This window comes from Lycium barbarum, chromosome 8, assembly GCF_019175385.1.
Source record: "Lycium barbarum isolate Lr01 chromosome 8, ASM1917538v2, whole genome shotgun sequence".
Taxonomy (NCBI): domain Eukaryota; kingdom Viridiplantae; phylum Streptophyta; class Magnoliopsida; order Solanales; family Solanaceae; genus Lycium; species Lycium barbarum.
Genome location: NC_083344.1, coordinates 36,362,918 through 36,385,359, shown reverse-complemented (window position 1 = coordinate 36,385,359; position 22,442 = coordinate 36,362,918). Strand labels below are relative to the sequence as shown.

Below are 22,442 nucleotides of genomic sequence, written 5' to 3'. Positions count from 1 at the left end.
CGTACCATTCAGACTATTGAAGAAATGTCACGGGCATGTATGATAGATTTTGGAGGTAATTGGGATGATCACTTGCCACTCATTGAATTTGCTTATAACAATAGTTATTATTCTAGCATTCAAATGGCACGGTATGAGGCTTTATGTGGGAAAAAGTGTAGATCCCCAATTGGGTGGTTCGAGGTAGGAGAGACTAAATTGATAGGGCCAGAATTTGTCCAGATAGCCATAGAGAAAGTCAAGCTCATACAAGATCGGTTATTAGCAGCCTAAAGTCATCAAAAGTCCTATGCGGATAATCGTCGAAGGGACTTAGTGTTCCAAGTGAAAGATTTGGTATTATTGAAAGTGTCACCAATGAAGGTTGTAATGAGGTTTGGCAAAAAGGGGAAGCTCAGTCCCCGATACATTGGGCCTTATGAGATTGTGCGCAAAGTAGGCGAAGTGGCCTATGAGTTAGATCTACCTCTTGATTTAGAGTCAGTTCACCCAGTTTTCCATGTCTCGATGCTTCATAAATATGTTGGAGATCCTACTAGGATCGTGCCCGTAAGTGATGTACAAGTGACAGAAAAGTTAACTTATGAAGAGGTACCCATTGCCATATTAGATAGGCAAGTACGAAGGCTTAGAAACAAAGAGGTGGCCTCAGTTAAGGTTTTATAGAGAAGCAATAAACGAGAAGAAATGACATGGGAAGCGGAAGAAAATATGAAATCCAAGTACCCGCATTTATTTCAGCCCTTAGAAGAAATCTAAGATGAGATATCAAGATCATAAGATACGTATGTTTTCCTTTTATACTTTTGAGTCGTGTGTGGCCAAATTCTATTGCTATTATGTTGTGGCCTTGTGAGGCATTGTTATTATGGGATGTTGTGGCAGGATGGTAGTGCCATATTACAAAGGAAACTCTGGCGAAATTTTTATAGAATCCCCGACGACTTAACATTCGAGGACGAATATTCTTAAGGGGGGGGGGGGGGGGGGAGAATGTTACACCTTGGAAATTCCGTATGTGTTGCTTTGTGGATAGGTTAATATGAGCTTAAGGTGATTATGAAATCCCTACGAGGTTAAGTGAAGGATTAGATAGCTTGAAGTTCATACAATATGATTTTGATGTTCTATGAATATGTGAAGCTTAGTTTGTTGAAGAGAGCGAAACGTAAGTCGTGTTCGGAGAGATTCCGTTATGATTGAGCTAATGTTTATGTGGTGATGTTTTAAAGGACTGATATAGATCGTATTTAATGGCTAATAAAGTATTATGCAAGTATCAAGAAGGTTCCATAAGGATTGGAGATCGAACGAAATGACGAGAAAGACTTCGGAAAAACTGTGAGTTACACGACCACATTATACGGCTCGTGGAATGTTATACGGACCGTATAATAGTCCGTATAACCCAACAGCAACAAAGTGTTCCATGGTGGTGAACCACGGACACTTATACGGACCGTATAATGTTATACGGACCGTATAATGTTATACGGACCATATAAGGTGTCCGTATAACTCCCAACAGGGAGTTGGTTTGCTGGTTCGTGAACAACGACCACTTATACGTTCCGTGCAAAGTTATACGGACCGTATAAGTGTCCGTGGAAGTCCCGACGGGCTAATTTTCAATGTTTGTATAAATAGATGCCTTGGGTTCTTTTACTTGAGTTTTCATATTCCATGAGTGTTGAGTGCTCAAAAACCCTTCTCTAAACATATTCCACTCAAGTCCAACAGAACACAAAGATCAAATACTAGAATCAAGTGTTTATGTGTTAGAAAGCTTCCAAGGGTTAGAGGTACACAAGAAATTCCATTGGAGGAGAACTAGGGTTTGGTTCAAGTGGAGTATATCCACTCAAGATTCATTCCCTCACAATCTAAGGTAAGTTTTATGATATTTCCATGTTGTTTAAGGTGTTTGAAAGTTGAAACACTCGGATTGTAAAAGGATATAGGAAATGGGTCTTGAATGTGAGAGTAGTGATGTTTGTGAGTAGTAGTTTGAATTGAGTCATGATTCTTGATGTGTTGTGATATGGATACGTTATAAATTATGTTAAGAACATGAGATAGACATTGTATATGAACGAATGTAATCGTGTGTTATGACCATGGATATGGATGACTTGAAGTGAATTGAGAAATATGGATAATGTAGAATGAATAAGGACTATTGTTGTGATATTGTGAATGTATTGTTGACGTTTGGGAGTTGATATATGGTATGGAGGAATGTCGTATAAATAAAGGGGATGCTGTCCAATTTTCTCTAGCCTTAGACATGTATGTTAGCTATCGATTTCTAATGATAGTATGACTTTAATGAAGGTAGAAATGTGAGCGTTGAAGGAGAACGTGCAAGTGGTAAAATAGTTGAACGGAAAGGTATGTAAAGCTAACCCTTCTTTCCTAAGGCATGGTTCTTTGGCCAATCATTTAAATCTTCTATAAGTCTGTGATGTCCTTCAAATGATTCTATCTTCCGAGCTATAAAGGTCATGATTCTCGATATGTTTCGATTGTACTAAGTTCCTCATATGACGAGTAAGTCCATAAATATAGATGTAATGAATGACGATAATAGTGACAATGATATTGATGACGACTATAATGGTAATGACGCTGACGATGACGATAACGATGACGATAATGATAGGGATGATAATAGTAAAGATGCTTATGAGCTATTATGTATATGTATCTATGTATGACTATTATGGAACCCCGAGCTTATAAGGCCGGGTAGAATATGTATATATTTATGTAACGCGCGCACACCTCTGCAGTTGGTACGGATAACCCTGAAACCTTGGTAGGGCCAGGTAGATATAACCCTGAAGCCTTGGTAGGGCCAGGTATGTGTAACCCTGAAGCCTTGGTTGGCCAGGTATGTCTATGATATAAATATGTATATGATATGGATATGTATATGGTATGTAAAAGAGTACGGATACGGTCGTGATATGAATTGGAATAAGAATAGGCATATGAATACGATTATGGATACGAAATGTAAATGAGTACGGATACGAATACGGAAACGGTTATGGATGTATGTGCACAACCTCGCATTAGAAATGGAAAGTCCTTATGACAAGCAAGTAAGTGCTTATGACGATGATTCTACTTTCTCCCATCGTATGCTATTTCTTATGTTGCTTATTATGCTTCCATATTGATATTGATCATGCTTTACATACTCAGTACATTCTTCGTACTGACGTCCTTTTGTTTGTGGACGCTGCGTCATGCCCGCAGGTGCCCAGGGAGACAGACTTGATTCGTAGCTATATCTACTCAGGGACTACAGAGCGGAGCTCCATTTCTTTCGGAGCTAAAGCTTTTGGTACTCATTCTTTTGTGTATATATTTATGGGCCTAGCGGGGTCCTGTCCCACTGATATGATATGACATACACTCCTTAGAGGCTCGTATACATGTGTATGTGGTTAGATGTGTTTGGCCTTGTCGGCCTATATTTTTTATTTCATTTTGTTTGCCTCGTCGGCTTATGTACATTGATATGGGCATAGATGTCAATGATGATATAAAGGTATTGTTGTACAATGGGACTAGCATGATGGATGAATAGAAATGTATGATTTAATATGTGGCTCACCTAGATATAAATGTAAAGGTATGTTAAGAGGTGCCTGGGTGGGATAGCACCGGGTACCCGTCGCAGCCCTCCGGTTGGGTCATGACAAAAAGCTTTTCGGACTAGGTATGGACACTATGAGATCTTGGTTATGTCGTTCGGGTTTAGTAATGCCCCAGCTGCATTCATGGATTTGATGAACAGTATTAAGCCCCTTTGAGACTCTTTCGTAATAGTGTTCATTGATGATATCCTGGTGTATTCTAGAAGTAAGGAAGAGCATGAGAATCATTTGAGAATTGCTCTTGGGGTATTGCAGGAGAAGGATTTGTATGCTAAATTCTCCAAGTGTGAATTGTGGTTGTCTTTTGTGTCCATCTTGGGACATGTTATTTAGGTAGAGGGTATTATGGAGGATCCTGAGAAAATTCAGGCAGTCAGGGAATGGGTTATGCCCACATCAGTGACCGAGATTCGTAGTTTCGTGGGTCTGGCTAGCTACCATCGTCGGTTTATGAAAGGGTTTTCCTCTATTGCTTCTCATTTGGCCTGCTTGATTCAGAAAGAAGTACCGTTTGAGTGGTCGGACGAGTGTGAGGAGAGCTTTCATAAGTTCAAGACATTGTTGGCTATAACGCCAATTCTAGGCTAGGCTTTTGTTGTTTATTGTGATGCTTCACATTTTGGTTTGGGTGCTGTTTTGATGTAGGAAAAGAAGGTGATTGCTTATGCTTCTCGGCAGTAGAAAGTGCATGAGAAGAACTATGCTACTCATGATCTATAGTTGGCAACAGTTGTGTTTGCATTAAAAATCTGGAGGTACTACTTGTATGGTGTTGATTGTGAGGTGTACACAGACCATCGCAGTTTGTAGCATGTGTTTACTCAGAGGGTTCTGAACCCCAGCCAGCGGAGATGGATGGAACTGCTGAAAGATTATGACATCACCATTCTATATCATCCAGGTATGGCAAATGTAGTGGCTGACGCGTTGAGAAGGAAGTCGGCTAGTATGGGACGTCTGGCTCGTTTGATTTCTTTGGAGAATCAGTTAGCTAGAGAGGTTCAGACTATGTCTAACAGTTTTATGAGGCTGGATATTACAAGCACAGGCGGGGGGTAGCTTGTGTTAAGGCTCGGTCATCATTTTTAGAACAGATCAAGGCAAAGCAGTTCCAGGATGCTAAGTTGTGCAAAATACGTGACAAGGTGTTGTGTGGCAAGGCCAAAGAGGCCCTGATTGATGATGAGGAGGTGTTACGGATTAAGGGGCGAGTGTGCGTGCCACGTGTGGCTAATGATAACAGCAACACTAATAACAAAGGCTAATGATTGTGTTATATATGTATATGAAAGATGTTTTCTTTAGAAATCTACGCATGCATAATTTCTGCCTTAAGAGGCAATCAGATGTACAGGTTATCCTTATATCGTGCCATGTTTCTTATATCTTATTATATATCATATACCAACAAAATAACCATAATAGCAACACTGATATCCACCATATCATCATCTACACCAACACATTCAATAGAACATCCCACACGATGTTTAAACAATTTCTCAACTTACAAATTCATTATACAACCATTTAGTAGCTTTACCGCTGTAAATAAAGCTAAATCAATACTAATAAAGAGGGATTCATACCTCACTCCTGCTAGAACCACATATCTTTAATATCCACCTTGAATCCAAGTCAAGATCCCTCGCAAGATAATATTACAATCGTAACTATACGCTGTTCGAACCTAAATCCGGAGAATTCCACTTAATTCGCGCTAAAATTTTATAACCAAAAGTTGAAGGAATATTCCAGGGGGTTTGAGATATTTTCAGGGGTAGTTTGGAGGAAATAAGGGGGTAATGTCCCTTTTATAACATTCTAGACTCGGTTTGCACCGACCTAGGATTTGCTCAGAACGTTCATGCTACCTTGGGGCGTGTTCGTGCTGAGTTATCCCCTGGTTCCTCTACGCATTCGCGCCACCTCCAGACGTGTTCGCGCAGAGTAAATCTCTGCTCTGGCAGCCTGTCTTAAAATGCTCATAACGTTTGATTTCGATGTTGGATTGCTCGCGGTTTGTTGCGTCGGAAACTAGACTTCCCGAACTTCAATTTAGGCTTTCACTTTACCTCAAAACTCTTCGTATACTAAAAGATAGTCTTTCCCAAAGTTGGCTCATATTTTGCCATTCAAAATAACACTCATCTTCTTCCAAAGTCATTCTAACTAAACTTCTTCAACTCATTTCCTTAGAGAACCTTCTGGAATTCCTTATGTACATTCCTTACTCATAAAGTATAATTAATAATGCTTCGCTCTTTATATTTCAAGGTTCTTTTACTAAGCCCTAGCCTGACATCCTTATGTTATAATTTGATAAGTGGTTATTCGAAAGTACGGGGTGTAACATCCTTCCCCTTTAGGAACATTCGTCCTCGAATGTTGAAGTAGAACTCGTGTTGTTGTTGATATCAATACTCTTACCTGCATTTCCTGATATTTACTTTGCTTACTTATAGTCCTATTCACATATTCGGAACTGACCTTATTTGAACTCTGCAACGTATGATCCTCTGTGTGGTTCCTTAGACACAAGACACCTTAAGTTAACAATCCTGTAATCACAATTTGCAGACTTATAACGCTATATTGATTGTCGAAGCGGCAATTCTCTCCTATTTATTTTGGGGTTTAACCCTTTACACGTATGACCCATTCAATATTTCCTCATGTTCCGCTGGCGATTTTTAAGAGCCTATCCATTTACCTCATCATTCATATGGGTAGTAATCAGCTTGATCCTTAGCTCTTCCTTCCTTTTTACCCCTATGAGCTTTACCTTCTATTTTTCAGTTAATTAACAGTTGTATCGAGAGATTTCCTGCTGAAACGTTAGTCCATCTCTTATCTGCGTACCATTCGGTTGTGCCGGTACTGATTGATTCTGCTCAACTAGTTAATATTTTCCTTACCCCTTTTGGGTTTTCTTATGCTGAATCTCTGGCATGTCCAATTTTACTGTAGTTGCATTTGATAATCCCTTACTCTGAAGTGCCTCAATTCCTGACGATTAGTCTTCTTTGGATTTCTTGGTTTCTTTATATGAGAAATAACATGGTTTCTTCTTAGAATATACAGTCCTTTCTCATGCAACTACTAGCTCCCCGTCCCTACGCACATGTAGACTCTATATTCATAACTTCACAACACTTTTGACATCTCTTGATTATTGTTGTTTTACCACTAATGGGTATGTTCTTGAGTTCACTGCATTTCTTACCCTATTAATTCTTAAATATTATTCTCTTTCTCTTGTGACTTAGATTTATGCTCGCACTCACGGCTATCCCCTTTTTCTTATCACCTGTCTGTCTGCTAGTTCTTCATACTTTATCATTCTCGTTGTCTCTTTGACCTGTGTCGTTTACACCCTTATATGCTCGTTTACCCAGTACCTACCACATACCTTTATCCACTTTTGTATATTAGAAGTTCTTACTCCTTTGACCTTTATGTATCCTTTTTGCGCGTTACCGAACTTCCATGCCTTTATTTTCTTGGAGTTTAACTGATTCTTCCCCCTTTAAGGATAACCTTAGAAACTGGTAATATAGTATCCCTTGTTTTCCTATAGCAACTGGTCGATTCCTGGGGTATTTTATCTTCCAGCTAGTACAACACCGACATTTTCTTTTACCCATACACTTTACTCAATTTTCCTCTTCAAGGTTTCTTATGCTCGGTCTGGCTATTAGTAATCCTTGTATTTACTCCAAGAATATCCCGAATCTCTTCTTTAATAATCTTCTTCTCTCAGTTTATCCTTGAACTTGTTAATCCTCAGTCTGGCTGATGAACTAGGAATAAATTTGGAAATTTGCCCAAACTTAAATCAGGCAGTTTACCGTGCCGTGAATTCTAATCATCTTACTCCTTCCTTTGTCTGCAGTTTTCAATCATAGATATCCAGCAGAACCATTATTTTGCTTGTTCTATAAGGTTTCATTGCCTCCAGCTTCGTTCTAATTAGGTACGTCATCCTTTTATTACATCCTTTAAAATTCTGCTTGGACCTTTGGTCTTCACTTGATTTTCACTTGATAATTATTTCCTATAAGTTGGCATACCTTACTTGTTCCTTGAGTTTATCAGTTGCACCATAATTAGAGTCCTTAAATACTCATTTCCTCTATTTACCCTTTTTTTTTGCGATTGAAGGTTTGTTCCCTTTCCTATACGCACCTTATCTCTTAACCCATCAAATCTGATTTCTTATTTTATTACTATCATAGTCAATGTACTATTGCATCTACTTTCCACGACCTGCTCTCTCATTTATCCAGCTCACACTATTTCGTAGTCTCCATTTACTAGGTAGTTGTACCATAGTCAGGAGTCATAATTCTTCCAATATCTTGTCAATTCTTATCCTATTCATAATTACTCATAAAATATCTCTTTTTCATCCTCCTTTCATCCCTTTCTTATCTCCCCTTTCGATGCCATAACTGGTTTCAATTTATACATACCCCTCGTATACTCATCCTATTTTCTTTATAATCAAATTTCTATACTCTTTATCAAGTCTCGAATCCCATGCTATGGATGGTGTGCCTTGTCATGACCCAAACCGATGAGTCGTGACAAGTGTCTGACCTCTAGTGACCAAACACCCCTATACTCATATCTGAATCATACTAAACATCAAGGGCCCATAAGTGACTTAAACTGATCTCATACTGCCTCATGAACTCTGTACATTTACATACATACAAGCTGAAAGAACAATGCAAGCCAACCAGGCCGCTACATATAGTGTACACAAAAGAATAGGAGCCGACATCATCTGACATACACACACCTCTCTACAGACCTCTATTGGAATAGAAAATTGTAGAAAGGATGGGACAAGGCCCCGTCATACCCATAGGCATATACATCTCTAAAAGGATGGCATACAAAAAACAAACTGCAGCTTCGGATCAAATGGAGCGCACCAACTACTGCTGAGTAAAGGTCTTACGGAGCAGGACTGCCCGTATGTGTACCTGTACCTGTGGGCATGAACGCAGTTCCCCAAGTAATAGGGGAGTCAGTATAGACAATGTACTGAGTATGTAAGGCATAAGAGTAACATAAGTATAAGCATAAGAATCATGAACGGAATTTGGAACTCAAAGCTAAACTTACTGTCTGCATATATTTGTCTGAATAAGTATCTGTATAACTGACAATGCCTCTGTGGGTGCATAATCTGCATGATCTCAATGATAATCATGCTCATGTATATAAATATAGGACATATGCTGAGGAACGTTCAGCCCGATCCATATCCCATATAATAGTGCCGAGGAACGTACGGCCCGATCCATATATCATATAATAATGCCGAGGAACGTACGGCCCGATCCATATATCATCATGAAGGTGCACTAGCTGATCTGGTGGTAATGCGTATATAACGCCTATCCATTTTCCCATACCCCATGTACATATAATATATGCGTATATAATGCCTTCTGGTCATGGGTCAATATGCATATGTATATGAATGCAATGCATAACTGAAATGTATACATAGAACTCTCGGAGTGACATAAGGTCATATTACCTCCGATAGACAACTTTTGAGGTAACATCATCAACATAAGTAATCTCAAGACCCATGAACAAAAGGAATAATCATACGGGGTATAGGGACATCAAAGACAGAAATACTCCTAGTGCTTCTAAGATTAGAGTAATATGGAAGCTCATTTAATTGCTTGTTGGCTCATAACATAGGATCATGCCAAAATGAAGAAGGAATAGCCTTAATGTCTCCTTAATCATTTAACGTTCTCCTTCCACGTTCACAAGATCTACATTTAAAAAGATCATACTAAGGTTAAGTCTTAAAGACACTCTTAAGTTCAAACTAGAATAATTCATGAGCTAGCGAAAATTGGGCAGCATTTCCCCAGTTTTATCGACTTCCATTATATCATAAAACAGCTGCCAATCAACAATGACATTATCATGAATTTTGTAATTAAGAGACTTCATTACATGCCCAAAACTCATTTTCATAGCCAACACACAACAACAATTTCAATACAACTCTACATACACTCGTATACCACACTTCATCATCATCAGTACTACCATTCATAGCAAGATTATACCCAAAGTACTAGAACAATTACAACTTAAGTCAATTTATTACCCATAACATCATCAACCCTCCTTTGAACTTCCTCTTTTGCTTTCTTTCCCTCAATCAATTATTCAACAACTAGACATTCTTAATAACATAGAAACATGTATAAAAACTCACCTTAATCACACAAGAGCAAGCTTTGAATCAAATCATTCACTTGAGTGAAACCCTAACTTCAACACCAATGAAAATCTTGAGTTCTACAAACCCTAGTGAGCCTTCCAACACTTGGATCCCTTGATTCTTGCTATTTGATCTATGATCTCTCTTGGGTTTGTGTGGATATTCTTGGAGGAAGGTTCTAGATCTTTCAAGACTTGGGGAAATGTTAGAAATGAAATAATTGAACAAGGGTCGTCCACATATAAAAAAAACAAACTGGCCCGACCTGATTATACGGCCATTTATACGGTCCGTATAAATGGACTGTATAATCCCACCATGGAATTACCCTTATCTGGAAGGGTTATACAGACCATTATACCAGCCGTATAAATTTATACGGTCCGTATAAGTGGCCGTACAACTCAAATTTTTTCGAAACTCATTCCCGTCGATTCGTTCAGCCTTCAATCCTTATGGAACCTTATTAGCACTTGCATAACACTTTATTAACCATCTAAGGAGCCCTATAGCTCCTCCTCAAGACATTACTAAACAATTATTAGCTCAATTGTTATGAAACCTTCTCAACATAACTTGTGTTTCACTTTCTTTGACAAACTTAGTTCCACCGGTTCGTATGACTTCAAAATCTCATGGTACGCACTTAAGATTATCAAATACTCTCCTTTATCTCGTAAGGACTTCATGTTCATCTTAATCTCACGTTGGTCTACTCACAATGCAACAAATCCGAAATCTCCATGAGGTAACATTCTCCCCCCCCCCCCCCCCCCTTAGCAACATTCATCCTCAAATGTTAGACTCTTAGGGATTCTACAAAAAATTTCACCAGAGTTTCCCCTGTAATATGGCACTGCCATACTATCACAACAACCCAAAATATATTGCCTCACAGGGCTACAACAACAACAACAACAACTATTGCCACACACGGCCAAGAAAATATCAAAGAAAGCATTACATACCTGAGGAAAATAGTGTCTCTGCCTGAGTCTCCTCTAGAGGTGGAAATAAATGTGGGTACTTGAACTTCATGTCTTCTTCCGCTTCCCATGTCATTTCCTCAATTATTTCTCCATAAGACATTAACTGAAGCTACATCTTTAGTTCTGAGTTTCCGTACTTGCCTATTTAGAATGGCAATAGGAGCTTCTTCGTAGGATAGTTGCTTGGTGACTTGAACATCATCTACAGGTATAATTCCAGAAGGATCCCCAATATACTTATGAAGTATCGATACATGATCAACCGGATGCATAGACTCCAACGCAGAAGGTAGCTCTAACTCATATGCCACCTTACCCACTGTACGAATAATTCTAGATGGTCCGATGTACCAAGGGCTCAACTTACCTTTCTTGCCAAATCTCATCACTCCCTTCATAGGTGAAATTTTCAGGAAAACCCAATCGCCTACTTCAAATTCCAACTTGCGTCGTTGATTATCTGCATAGGATTTCTGTCGACCCTAAGCCGCTAGCAATTATTCCTGAATTACTTTCACTTTGTCAACTGCTTGTTGTATCAAATCTAGGCCAACTAACTGATTTTCTCAATCATCAAACCATCCTATAGGGGATCTACATCTTCGTCCATACAAAGCCTCATAAGGAGCCACTTGAATACTAGAATGGTAACTGCTATTGTAAGCAAATTCAATAAGAGGCAAATGGTCATCCCAGCTACCTTGAAAATCAAGTACACAAACTCTCAACATATCCTTAAAGGTCTGTATAGTACGCTCAGCTTGTCCATCGGTCTGCTGATGAAAAGCGGTACTAAGACTCACTTGAGCCCCCAATCCATCCTGAAATGATATCCAAAAATTAACTGTGAATTATGCCCCTCTATCTGAGATAATGGTTGTAAGGATCCCATGAAGTCGTACAATCTCTCTAAGATAGAGCTTCACATAATCGTCAGCTGAATAAGTAGTTTTGACGGGTAGGAAATAAGTTGACTTTGTAAGCCTATCAACTATGACCCATATTGAATCATACTTCCGCTGAGTACGAGGCAACCCTATAATGAAATCCATATTAATTACCTTCAATTTCCATGTCAGGATCACCATATCCTGTAATAAACCTCCAGGCTTCTGATGCTTTATTTTAACTTGCTCACAATTTGGACACTGAGCGACAAACTCCACTACATCTCTTTCCATACCATCCCACCAATAAAATTCTTTGAGATCATGACACATCTTTGTTGTTCCCGGATGGATAGAATAGCGAGAATAATAGGCTTCCCTCATAACTTGATGATGAAGGCCTGCAACGTTAGGAACGTATAATCTACCTCGATACCTGAGCACTCCATCTTCTGTAATCACGAAAGGTGTCTTTTCTTTTTGAGGAACTGTATCCTAATAATGGACTAGAACAGGATCTTCATACTGACGTTCCTTTATCTCAGCTACCAAGAATGACATCGTTGTATCCTGATTTGTAACTCCTGTATCACCTAAGTCTATCAGTCGAACTCCAAGGCTAGCTAATCGACGAACTTCACGGACTATCTCTCTTTTCTCTGGCTATATATTGGTTAGCCTACCCATGGATTTACGACTAAGAGCATCAGCTACTGCATTAGCCTTTCTAGGATGGTACAGAATATTGACATCATAATCTTTCAACAACTCTAGCCACCTCCTCTGACGTAAATTCAAGTCCTTCTGCTTAAAGATATACTGGAGGCTCTTGTGATCGGTATAGATATCAACATAGACACCGAATAAATAATGTCTCCACAATTTCAAAGCATGGATCACCGCAGCTAACTCGAGATCATGGGTTGGATAATTCTTCTCGTGCTTCTTCAACTGCGTAAATGCATAAGCAACAACCTTACCGTACTGTATCAATACACATCCTGAACCAATACCCGAAGCATCACAATATATCACATAGCCATCTATTCCTTCTGGAAGAGTCAAGACGGTTGCTGAGGTCAATTGTCTTTCAATATCTGAAAACTCCGCTCACATGCATCTGTTCACTGGAACTTGGCTGATTTCTGAGTCAACTTGGTCAATGGGTCCGAAAGAGAAGAAAACCTTTCTACGAACCTTCTGTAATAACCAGCCAGACCCAAGAAACTACATATCTCCATTGGTGTGGTGGGCCTCGGCCCATTCTTCACAGCTTCAATCTTTTGAGTATCCACTCTAAGTCCTTCTTCTGAAATAATGTGGCCAAGAAAAGCCATAGCGTTCAACCAGAACTCGCACTTGGAGAATTTAGCATACATCTCTCTGTCTCGAAGGACTCTAAGCACTGCTCGTAAATATTCTGCATGTTACTCCTCTGATGGCGAATAAACCATAATATCATTTATAAACACAATCATGAACAGATCTAGGAAGGGCCTGAATATGCGATTCATCAAGTCCACGAACACAGTTGGAGCATTAATTAACCCGAACGACATAACATAGAACTCATAGTGCCCATATCTAGCCCGGAATGCCATCTTCGGAATGTCTTCCTCTTTTACCCTAACCTGATGATACCCCGATCTCAAGTCTATTTTCGAGAAATATTTGGCGCCTCGCAGCTGATCAACTAGATCGTCAATCCTCGGAAATGGATACTTATTCTTCACAGTCACCTTATTCAATTTCCTATAATCAATACATATTCGCAAGGAGCCATCCTTATTTCTTACAAATAATACCGGTGCTCCCCACGACAATGTACTGGGCCTAATAAAACCCTTCTCAAGTAAATCCCTCAACTGCTCCTTTAATTATTTCAACTCCGCAGGTGCCATTCCATAAGAAGGAATAGATATTAGCTAAGTATCTGGAAGTAAATCGATACTGAAATAAATCTCTTGCTCTGGCGGAATGCTTGGAAGCTCATCTGGAAACACCTCTGGGAACTCATTAACCACAAGGACAGACTGAAGGGTTGGTGGATCTCCTTGTACATCCTGAACCCAAATCAAGTGATAAATGTACCCCTTTCTAATCACTTCCTTGCCTTAAGGTAGGAAATAAACCTGCCCCTCGGCGAAGCAGCATTACCCTTCCACTCAAGGACTGGCTCGCCCGAAAACTGGAATTGAACTACCTTCGTTCTGCAATCAACATTAGCATAACAGGAAGCCAACCAATCCATACCCATGATCGCATCGAAATAAATCATGTCAAACTCAATCAAATCTGCTAAGGTACGGTGATTACAAACTATCACTACACAACCTCGATATTTCTGCCTAGCTATGACTGGATCCCCAACTGGTGTCGACACCTCAAACGATTTAATCGATTCAGGTTCTTTCCCAAACTTGCCGGTGACAAATAGAGTAACATATGATAAAATGGAACCTGGGTCAATCAGTGCATACACATTATAGGAGAAGACTGATAATATACCTATGAAGACATCAGGAGACGACTCATGATCCTACCTACCGGCTAGTGCATATAGACGGTGTTGAGGACCGCTCGAGCTGGATGCTCCACTCCTCCCTCTAACTCGTCTTGCTGGTGTCCGAAAAACTTGCCTTGAAGGGCGTACGGCAGAAGAAGAACTAGCCATAGACTTTGTAAGCTGAACCATACCCCACTCTCTCTCATCGGACACTGTCGCATCCTATGACCTGGCTGGCCAAAAGCATAACAAATATCTGATCCCTACCGACACTGACCTGCATGTAACTTGCCACACTGGGCACAACGCAGCAAAGGGGGTCTCATCTGGCCTGACTCTTGTCTATTCCGAGAACTCGAAGCTCTAGAACTCTGATCTGCTCTAGAATAAAAAGACCGATCAAATCTTGAACCTGAAAATCGCGGAGGTGCACTCCATGCCGAATGGAATGGATATCGGGGATACTGTTGTCTCTGTCCTCCCGAGACGCACCCCCGATATCTAAAGATCTATCCCTCTTGCCATGGCCCCGGTCACGATCACGCTCAGTCCTCCGCTGACGCTTGCGCTCCTCCAAATTCTGTGCATATGCTTGTATACGAGATATTTCCATGCCCGGCTGTAATGCGGCAGTCGTACAACCATCTATCAAATGCGGCCTTAAACCCGCCACAAAACAATGAACTCTGTCCTCCATCTCAGCCACAATTGCTGGGCCATATCTAGCCATAGAATCAAAATACACACAATACTTCTGGACATTCATACTGCCCTGCTCGATACCCAAAAACCTATCTGCCCCTGCTCGTGTAACTTCTGGAGGTAAATAATGGTGAATAAGTGCATCTGAAAACTCTCGCCAAATAGCTGGAGGGGCATTCTCTCCCCTAGATAGCTCCCAAGTCTGATACCACTGTACAACAATATCACGAAGCCTATACGAAGCTAACTCCACAGACTCGACCTCATCCACGTGCATAACCCTCAAGGTCCTCTACATATCTTCAATGAAGTCCTGAGGGTCCATATTTTTCTTTATCACCGAAAAATCTTGAGGATCTAATCCGAGAAAAGTCTTAACCCTCAAACTACCAGCCCTCTTTGCCTGATCAACACCAACCCCCTGCTTCTGAGCTTGGGTGGCTACCAATCTAGTCAATAGTTGTACAACATTCTGCATATCCTGGCCCAGTGCATCTAGCTGAGGAACTGGGGCAGGTGCTGGAGGCGGGGTATGTGAAGTCTGAGATAGGCTCTCACTCTAAATCTCATCCCGAGTCCTAGTAGCCTGCTGGGTACGGCTAGTGGCCTCACCAGACACTCTCTTACCCTTCTGGGCAGCTATAGCTTTCTTGTGAGGCATCGCTAAAATCAGAACAAATCATTAGAAGGCAAACTCTTAACACATGGCTCTATCGTACGATCTAAGAGAGAAGAAATGAAAATTTTCTAAATGTCCTGCAGCCTCTTGTTTATAAGTGTGGTGCACAACACACACATAAACAAGACTTTACTAGACACGATCTGTAGATAACCCTAGGACGGAACTGCTCTGATACCACTGCTGTCACGACCCAAACCGATAAGTCGTGATGAGTGTCTAACCTCCAGTGACCAAACACCCCTATACTCATATTTGAACCGTACTGAGCATCAAGGGCCCATAAGTGACTTAAACTGAACTCATACTGCCTCATGAAGGGGTGACATCATGAACTCTGTACATTTACATACATACAAGCTGAAAGAACAGTGCAAACCAACTAGGCCGCTACATATACTGTACACAAAAGAATAAGAGCTGACAAGGCTATATCATCTAACATACACATACACTTGTCTACAGACCTCTAGTAGAATAGAATACTGCAGAAAAGACGGGACAGGGCCTCGTCAGACCATATGCATATACATCACTAAAAGAATGGCATACAAAAAACAAACTATAGCTCCGGATCAAATAGAGCGCACCAACAACTGCTAAGTAAAGGTCCTACTGAGCGGGACCGCTCGTCGTCTACCTGTACCTACGGGCATGAACACAGTCCCCTAAGTAATAGGGGAGTCAGTATGGATAATGTACTGAGTATGTAAGGCATAAGAGTAACATAAGTATAAGCATAAGAATCGTGAACGGAATCTAGAACTCAAAGCTAAACTTACTGTCTGCATAGATTTGTATGAACAAGTATCGGTATAACTGACAATGCCTTTGTGGGTACATAATCTGCATGCTCTCAATAATAATCATGCTCATGTATATAAATATAGGTCATAGTGTTGGGGAACGTTCAGCCCGATCCATATTCCATATAATAGTGCCGAGAAACGTACGACCCGATCCATATATCATATAATAATGCCGAGGAACGTACGGCCCGATACATATATCATCATCAAGGTGCACTAGCTGATCAGGTGGTAATGCGTATATAACGCCTATCCATTTTTCCATACCCCATGTACATATAATATACGCGTATATAATGTCTTCTGGTCATGGGTTAATATGCATATGTATATGAATGCAATGCCTAACTGAAATGTATACATAGAACTCTCGGAGTGATATAAGGTCATATTACCTCCGATGGACAACTTTTGAGCTAACATCATCAACATAAGTAATCTCAAGACCCATGAATAGAAAGAACAATCATATGGGGTATAGGGACATCAAAGACTGAAATACTCCTAGTGCTTCTAAGATTAGAGTAATATGGAAGCTCATTTAATCGTTTGTTGGCTCATAACATAGGATCATGCAAAAATGAAGAAGAAATAGCCTTAACAACTCCTTAATCATTTAACGTTCTCCTTCCATGTTCACAAGATCTACATTTAAAAGGATCATACTAAGTTTAAGTCTTAAAGACACTCTTAAGTTCGAACTAGAATAATTCATGAGCTAGTGAAAATTGAGCAGCATTTCCCCTGTTTTGTCGACTTCCATTATATCGTAAAACAGCTCCCAATTCACAATGACATTATCATCAATTTCGTAATTAAGAGACTTCATTACACGCCCAAAACTCCTTTTCATGGCCAACACACTACAACAATTTCAATACAACTCTACATACACTCGTATACCACACTTCCTCATCATCATTGCTACCATTCATAGCAAGATTATACCCAAAGTACTCGAACAATTACAACTCAAGGCAATTTATTGCCCATAACATCATAAACCCACCTTTTAACTTGCTCTTTTGCTTTCTTTCCCTCAATCAAGTTATTCAACAACTAGACATTCTTAATAACATGTAAACAAGTATAAAAACTCACCTTAATCACACAAGAGCAAGCCCTAGTGAGCCTTCCAACACTTGGATCCCTTGATTCTTGCTATTTGATTTATGATCTCTCTTGGGTTTGTGTGGATATGATTAGAGGAAGGTTTTAGATCTTTTAAAATAATTGAGCAAGAATCATCCATCTATAAAAAAATCAAAAAAACTGGCCCGACTCGATTATACGGCCATTTATACGGTCCGTATAAATGGACCGTATAATCCCACCATGGAATGAACCTTCCCTGGAAGGGTTATACAGACCATATACCGGCCATATAAATTTATACGGTCCATATAAGTGGCCCTACAACTCAAATTTTTTCGAAACTCATTCCCGTCAATTCATTCAACCTTCAATCCTTATGGAACCTTATTGGCACTTGCATAACGCTTCATTAACAATCTAAGGATCCCTATAGCTCCTCCTTAAGACATTACTAAATCATTATTAGCTCAATTGTTACGAAGCCTTCTCAACATAACTTGTGTTTCACTTTCTTTGACGAACTTAGTTCCACCGGTTCGTATGACTTCAAAATCTCATGGTACGCACTTAAGGTTATCAAATACTCTCCTTTATCTTGTAAGGACTTCATGTTCATCTTAAGCTCACGTTGGTCTACTCACAATGCAACAAATCCAAAATCTCCGAGATGTAACATTACCCTTCGTGTTCATCTTACGCTCGCGTTGGTCTACTCACAATGCAACAAATCTGAAATCTCTGAGATGTAACATGCCTCTTTTCCAACACTTATTAACTCATTAACCTTCCTCTTGTCCTCAATGGTTACACAATTTCCCTTAACCAATTCATCAGTCCACTTTTCTTACCTTCGCCTTTAGGGTCCTTCTTAACTTCGCTCGCTCATAAAGTGCTCTTTCTCATTTTCCATTTCATGGCATTGGCCCGGGAATTTCGTATAATATTTGTTAGAAATACGAATCCTTTCTATTTCTAAGGTTGTCTTTTAGGGGGGGGGTATATTTTCCACTTCCTCAATGAGCGTGTCAATATGACTTCACATTTATCCCCTTGAATATATCTTAAGAGTTAGAAATCCTTTAGCACCTTTCATAAAGTCTAATTATTCCCTCTCAGGTTATATCCATACCCATCGTTATTATACTGCAACTTTAATTGTCAAGATCTATTTCCGGAACTTCGCATTCGTCTTTTATTCCGCATTTCCATACCTTATCCTTTTCTCGTACTTAATTTAGAGGTTCATCCAAGTGATTATTCGCCTTTACCGTCGTCCTAAACCTTTTCTCAAAACTTTATTTAGCTCTTACTAGCAACATACTTCCCTCACTTACATGTGTCTTGTTTTCATGAGCTCATAATCTTCTTACTCTTGTATAGACACTTCCTTCTTTTCCCTGATATTCTTGCATCATGATTACCCAACTTTATCATTCGGAGAAAACAATGTTAATTTGCGCCATGGCAATTTCCACCTTAACTTCAATACCCAGCTCAATCAATACCTTTAGCGACTCATAAAATTGATCATACGGGCAGGCATACTATTTAATGTGACTATACATGAGTTATCATGTACATTGCTTATTAATACCTCACTTACGAAATATCCCAATGCTATTTAAAATTGTCTTGAGTCTGTAGCTTTAATACATCTCCTCGATTGATACTGTTTAACTGGATTACTATCTTATTTTTTGGGACGCTCTCTTCTCTCTCCTACGTCCCCATGCAACCCTAAACTAAACCCTACTTTAGCTATGGCCACCTTAGCCGCTAGCCAGCCGTCACCGGCGGTTGGTCAACCTCTACCAACAACCAACACTATACACTACCCATCCCTCACTCACCCGCAATCCCATGATATTCAACCAACTCTCCCGTCCACGTATTCTTCTCCAAACTATGCTCAAACACTTGTGCATGGAACAAATCCCACGTCCAATGCCCTCTGTGATCCCATACCAATAAAGGAGGTAACACATGTTGATGGAATCCCTGTGGTGCGTTGGACAACTGCTGAAGTGTCTAGAATGGAGCAGATTAAAAACCTACAACATGCCACTGTTGGTAGGATTTCTTATGGATGGCTGGAGTTAGAAGAATTAAGATCTATTATTCCTCAACAGTGTGGTGTGAAGGGAAAGTGTGATATTGGTTTCTTGAGAGATAGACACTTATTGATAAGATGCTCGTTAATGGAGAAATTCATTACTATGTCTTCGAAGGGTGCCTTTTGTTTAAAATCCAAGGATGGTTTTACGTATCAAATGAGGCCATTAATTTATGATTCTAATTTTAAGGTTGAGGAAGAAACGTCAATAGCCATGGCTTGGATCTGTTTTCCAAATCTGCTTCCCACGTATTTTGTCAAAGAATCATTGGTTACTTTGGCATCCGCAGTTGGGAAACCCTTATTACTTGACATGGCCACCATAAACAAAACTAGACCTAACTCCACAAGGGTTAAGGTTCAAGTAGATTTGTTATCTAATCTTCCTAAGTTTGTTATGATGGAAATTGAAGATGAGAAGACTAAGGAGATTAGGGTGGTAAAAGTGAGAATACAATATGATCATTTACCAAAGTATTGCATAGAATGCATGTTGCCAGGTCATGCAAATGAGGACTGTCGTGTGTTGCATCCTGAATTGGTGGCAGACACAAAAGAAGATGCAAAGGAAGAGGAGAAGGAGCATGAGAAGGAGGATTTGTCAAATATTGCTACGACCTCAACACTAGGAAGAAGGAGGATACATCATGGATGGAGATATCCTGTCCAGACATATGTGCCTAAAGTTCTATCAAGTGGGAAGGCAGTTACTTATCCTGGAATCAATGACAAAAGAAAAAAGATAACTAAGACTGCTGCTGATGTTGGGAACAAGAGTGTTCTTGTACCTGAAAGTGCAGTTTCAACACATAATAATTTTGATATGCTAGAGAAAATCACAGAAGAAAAAGTCAATAATATTGTAGAGGATAAGGGAGCAGATGACACTTATGTGTTGGTCAAGGAGGTAGAAAATGGTAAGGAACAAACAACTCAATCTTTTGATAAGAAAGGAATGGAGGAGAATGATCAAAATTTGGTATCCTGTGTGGCAGTCAATGATAGAGAAGATAACATCAAAGATACAGAAAGCAAAATGGATCCAAATGTTGAACAATCAGGTCGGCATAAAAGTGGGAGACATGGTTGATGAGGGTGTCATTGCTATTGAGGAAGATGATCCTGACAAAGATTTAGAGGACAGAGTTGCAAGGTATCAAGATCTCATGAAAGAAAATGCATGTGAGATTACATGCCATTCTAAGTATGGACATGCCTCAGAATTTATTATGGAGCATATTCAGGCTAAAGAAAAGGCTCCAGATGGTGATGGTACACATGAGAAGATGGAAAACATTGATGATTTTCATGATCTAGAATCATGTGAGGAATAAATGCAGACTGAGGGTGCTGACAGGTTTGTAAATACCGAAGGGGAGTTGGAGGTTGCAGATAGTCAAACAGATCAGATATTAAATATTCCATCTTTGTATCAGGTCCAGGAAATTGATTTATCTCCTGATAATAACATGAATGAGGGAAATTTAAGCATCTCAATTAATGACAATGGCATTGGTTTATTTCCTCCAGAGAGGGAGGTGATAAAGGAGTTGGCAGTTACACAAGTGGAAAAGGACAATGTGCAGCCACTGGTCATCCAAAGAAAACAATCTCCTTTGAAGGAACTGCATGATGTGATCTCTCATAATATTAATGTGGGATCTGAGGTGGAACATGATGAGGGAAAAAACAAATTCAAAGAAAGTGAAGAAGAGGCTTCAGTGGAGAAGGTTTTTAGTAATATGGTAAAAGAAGCTGGCATCTCCCCAAGATCTAGAGAGAAAGGCACTACGAAACGAAAGAAACAAGTAATCATAGATACTACTCCTATAAGAGTAGTACCAAAGAGAGGTTGTAAGCCTATTTTTAAATGATGATGAAAACACTCTTTTGGAATATCAGGTCTGTGAACACACAACAAGCTTTTCACAAAGTCCAATTGCTGCACAGATATCATAAATTTTCCATTATAGCTTTAATGGAGCCTTTTCAAAACTTTAGGCATATTCAGGGATTTAGAAGGAGGTTAGGCATGAGATATGCCCATTACAACTGCAATGGTAAAATATGGTTCTTTGTGAATGATAATGTGGATGTGGAGATTCTGCAGGACCTAGAACAACAAATAACTGTAAAGCTGTTGTTACAAGAGTGGAATAAGTCACTTATGGTAACAATGGTCTATGAAAAGTGTGATCATCTGGAAAGAATCAGTTTATGGGATAGTCTGTGTAGTTTGGATGATCAAATGGAATTGCCTTGGTTGGTAGGGGGTGACTTTAATGTCATTATGAATTAAGATGAGAAGATTGGTGGTTTATTTGTATTTCCAGATGAATATGAAGATTTTGCATTTTGTATTAATTCATGTGAGTTGTTTGATATAAATTATAAGGGGAGTCTGTTTACTTAGTGGAATGGGAGGGCAGGTAGTGACTGTGTTTTCAAGAGATTGGATAGAATGATTGCAAATTCCAAATTACAAGATTGGTTTGCACATATGGAAGTGGAACATTTATCCAGAACTGGCTCGGACCACGCCCTTTTTTTTTAATAAATTCCACTAGGCTTGTGGCCTAGGGCTGATTTTATATATTTTCTCAAAAACAAAGCAAAGTAATGTCTTTACAAAGGGGGTCATATAGACCAATTGAAATCTTGATTAATCTAATGACCAACTTAAGTCTTATATGGTGGCTTAAGTTGGTACTACAAATGACTAACAT

At 39.6% G+C, this 22,442-nt stretch overlaps 1 protein-coding gene across 1 annotated transcript in view; it reads right to left on the bottom strand.

Moving 5' to 3' along the window:
* Positions 1–15,048, bottom strand: part of LOC132607798 (uncharacterized) — a 50,941-nt gene extending 35,893 nt beyond the window's left edge. Inside the window, exons 1-2 of the mRNA XM_060321876.1 lie at positions 14,784–15,048; positions 14,596–14,694 (exon numbers count right to left, since the gene is read on the bottom strand). Coding sequence (XP_060177859.1) covers positions 14,596–14,694; positions 14,784–15,048 — 364 coding nt within the window. The remainder of the gene's footprint in view (positions 1–14,595; positions 14,695–14,783) is intronic.
* Positions 15,049–22,442: the final 7,394 nt, after the last annotated feature.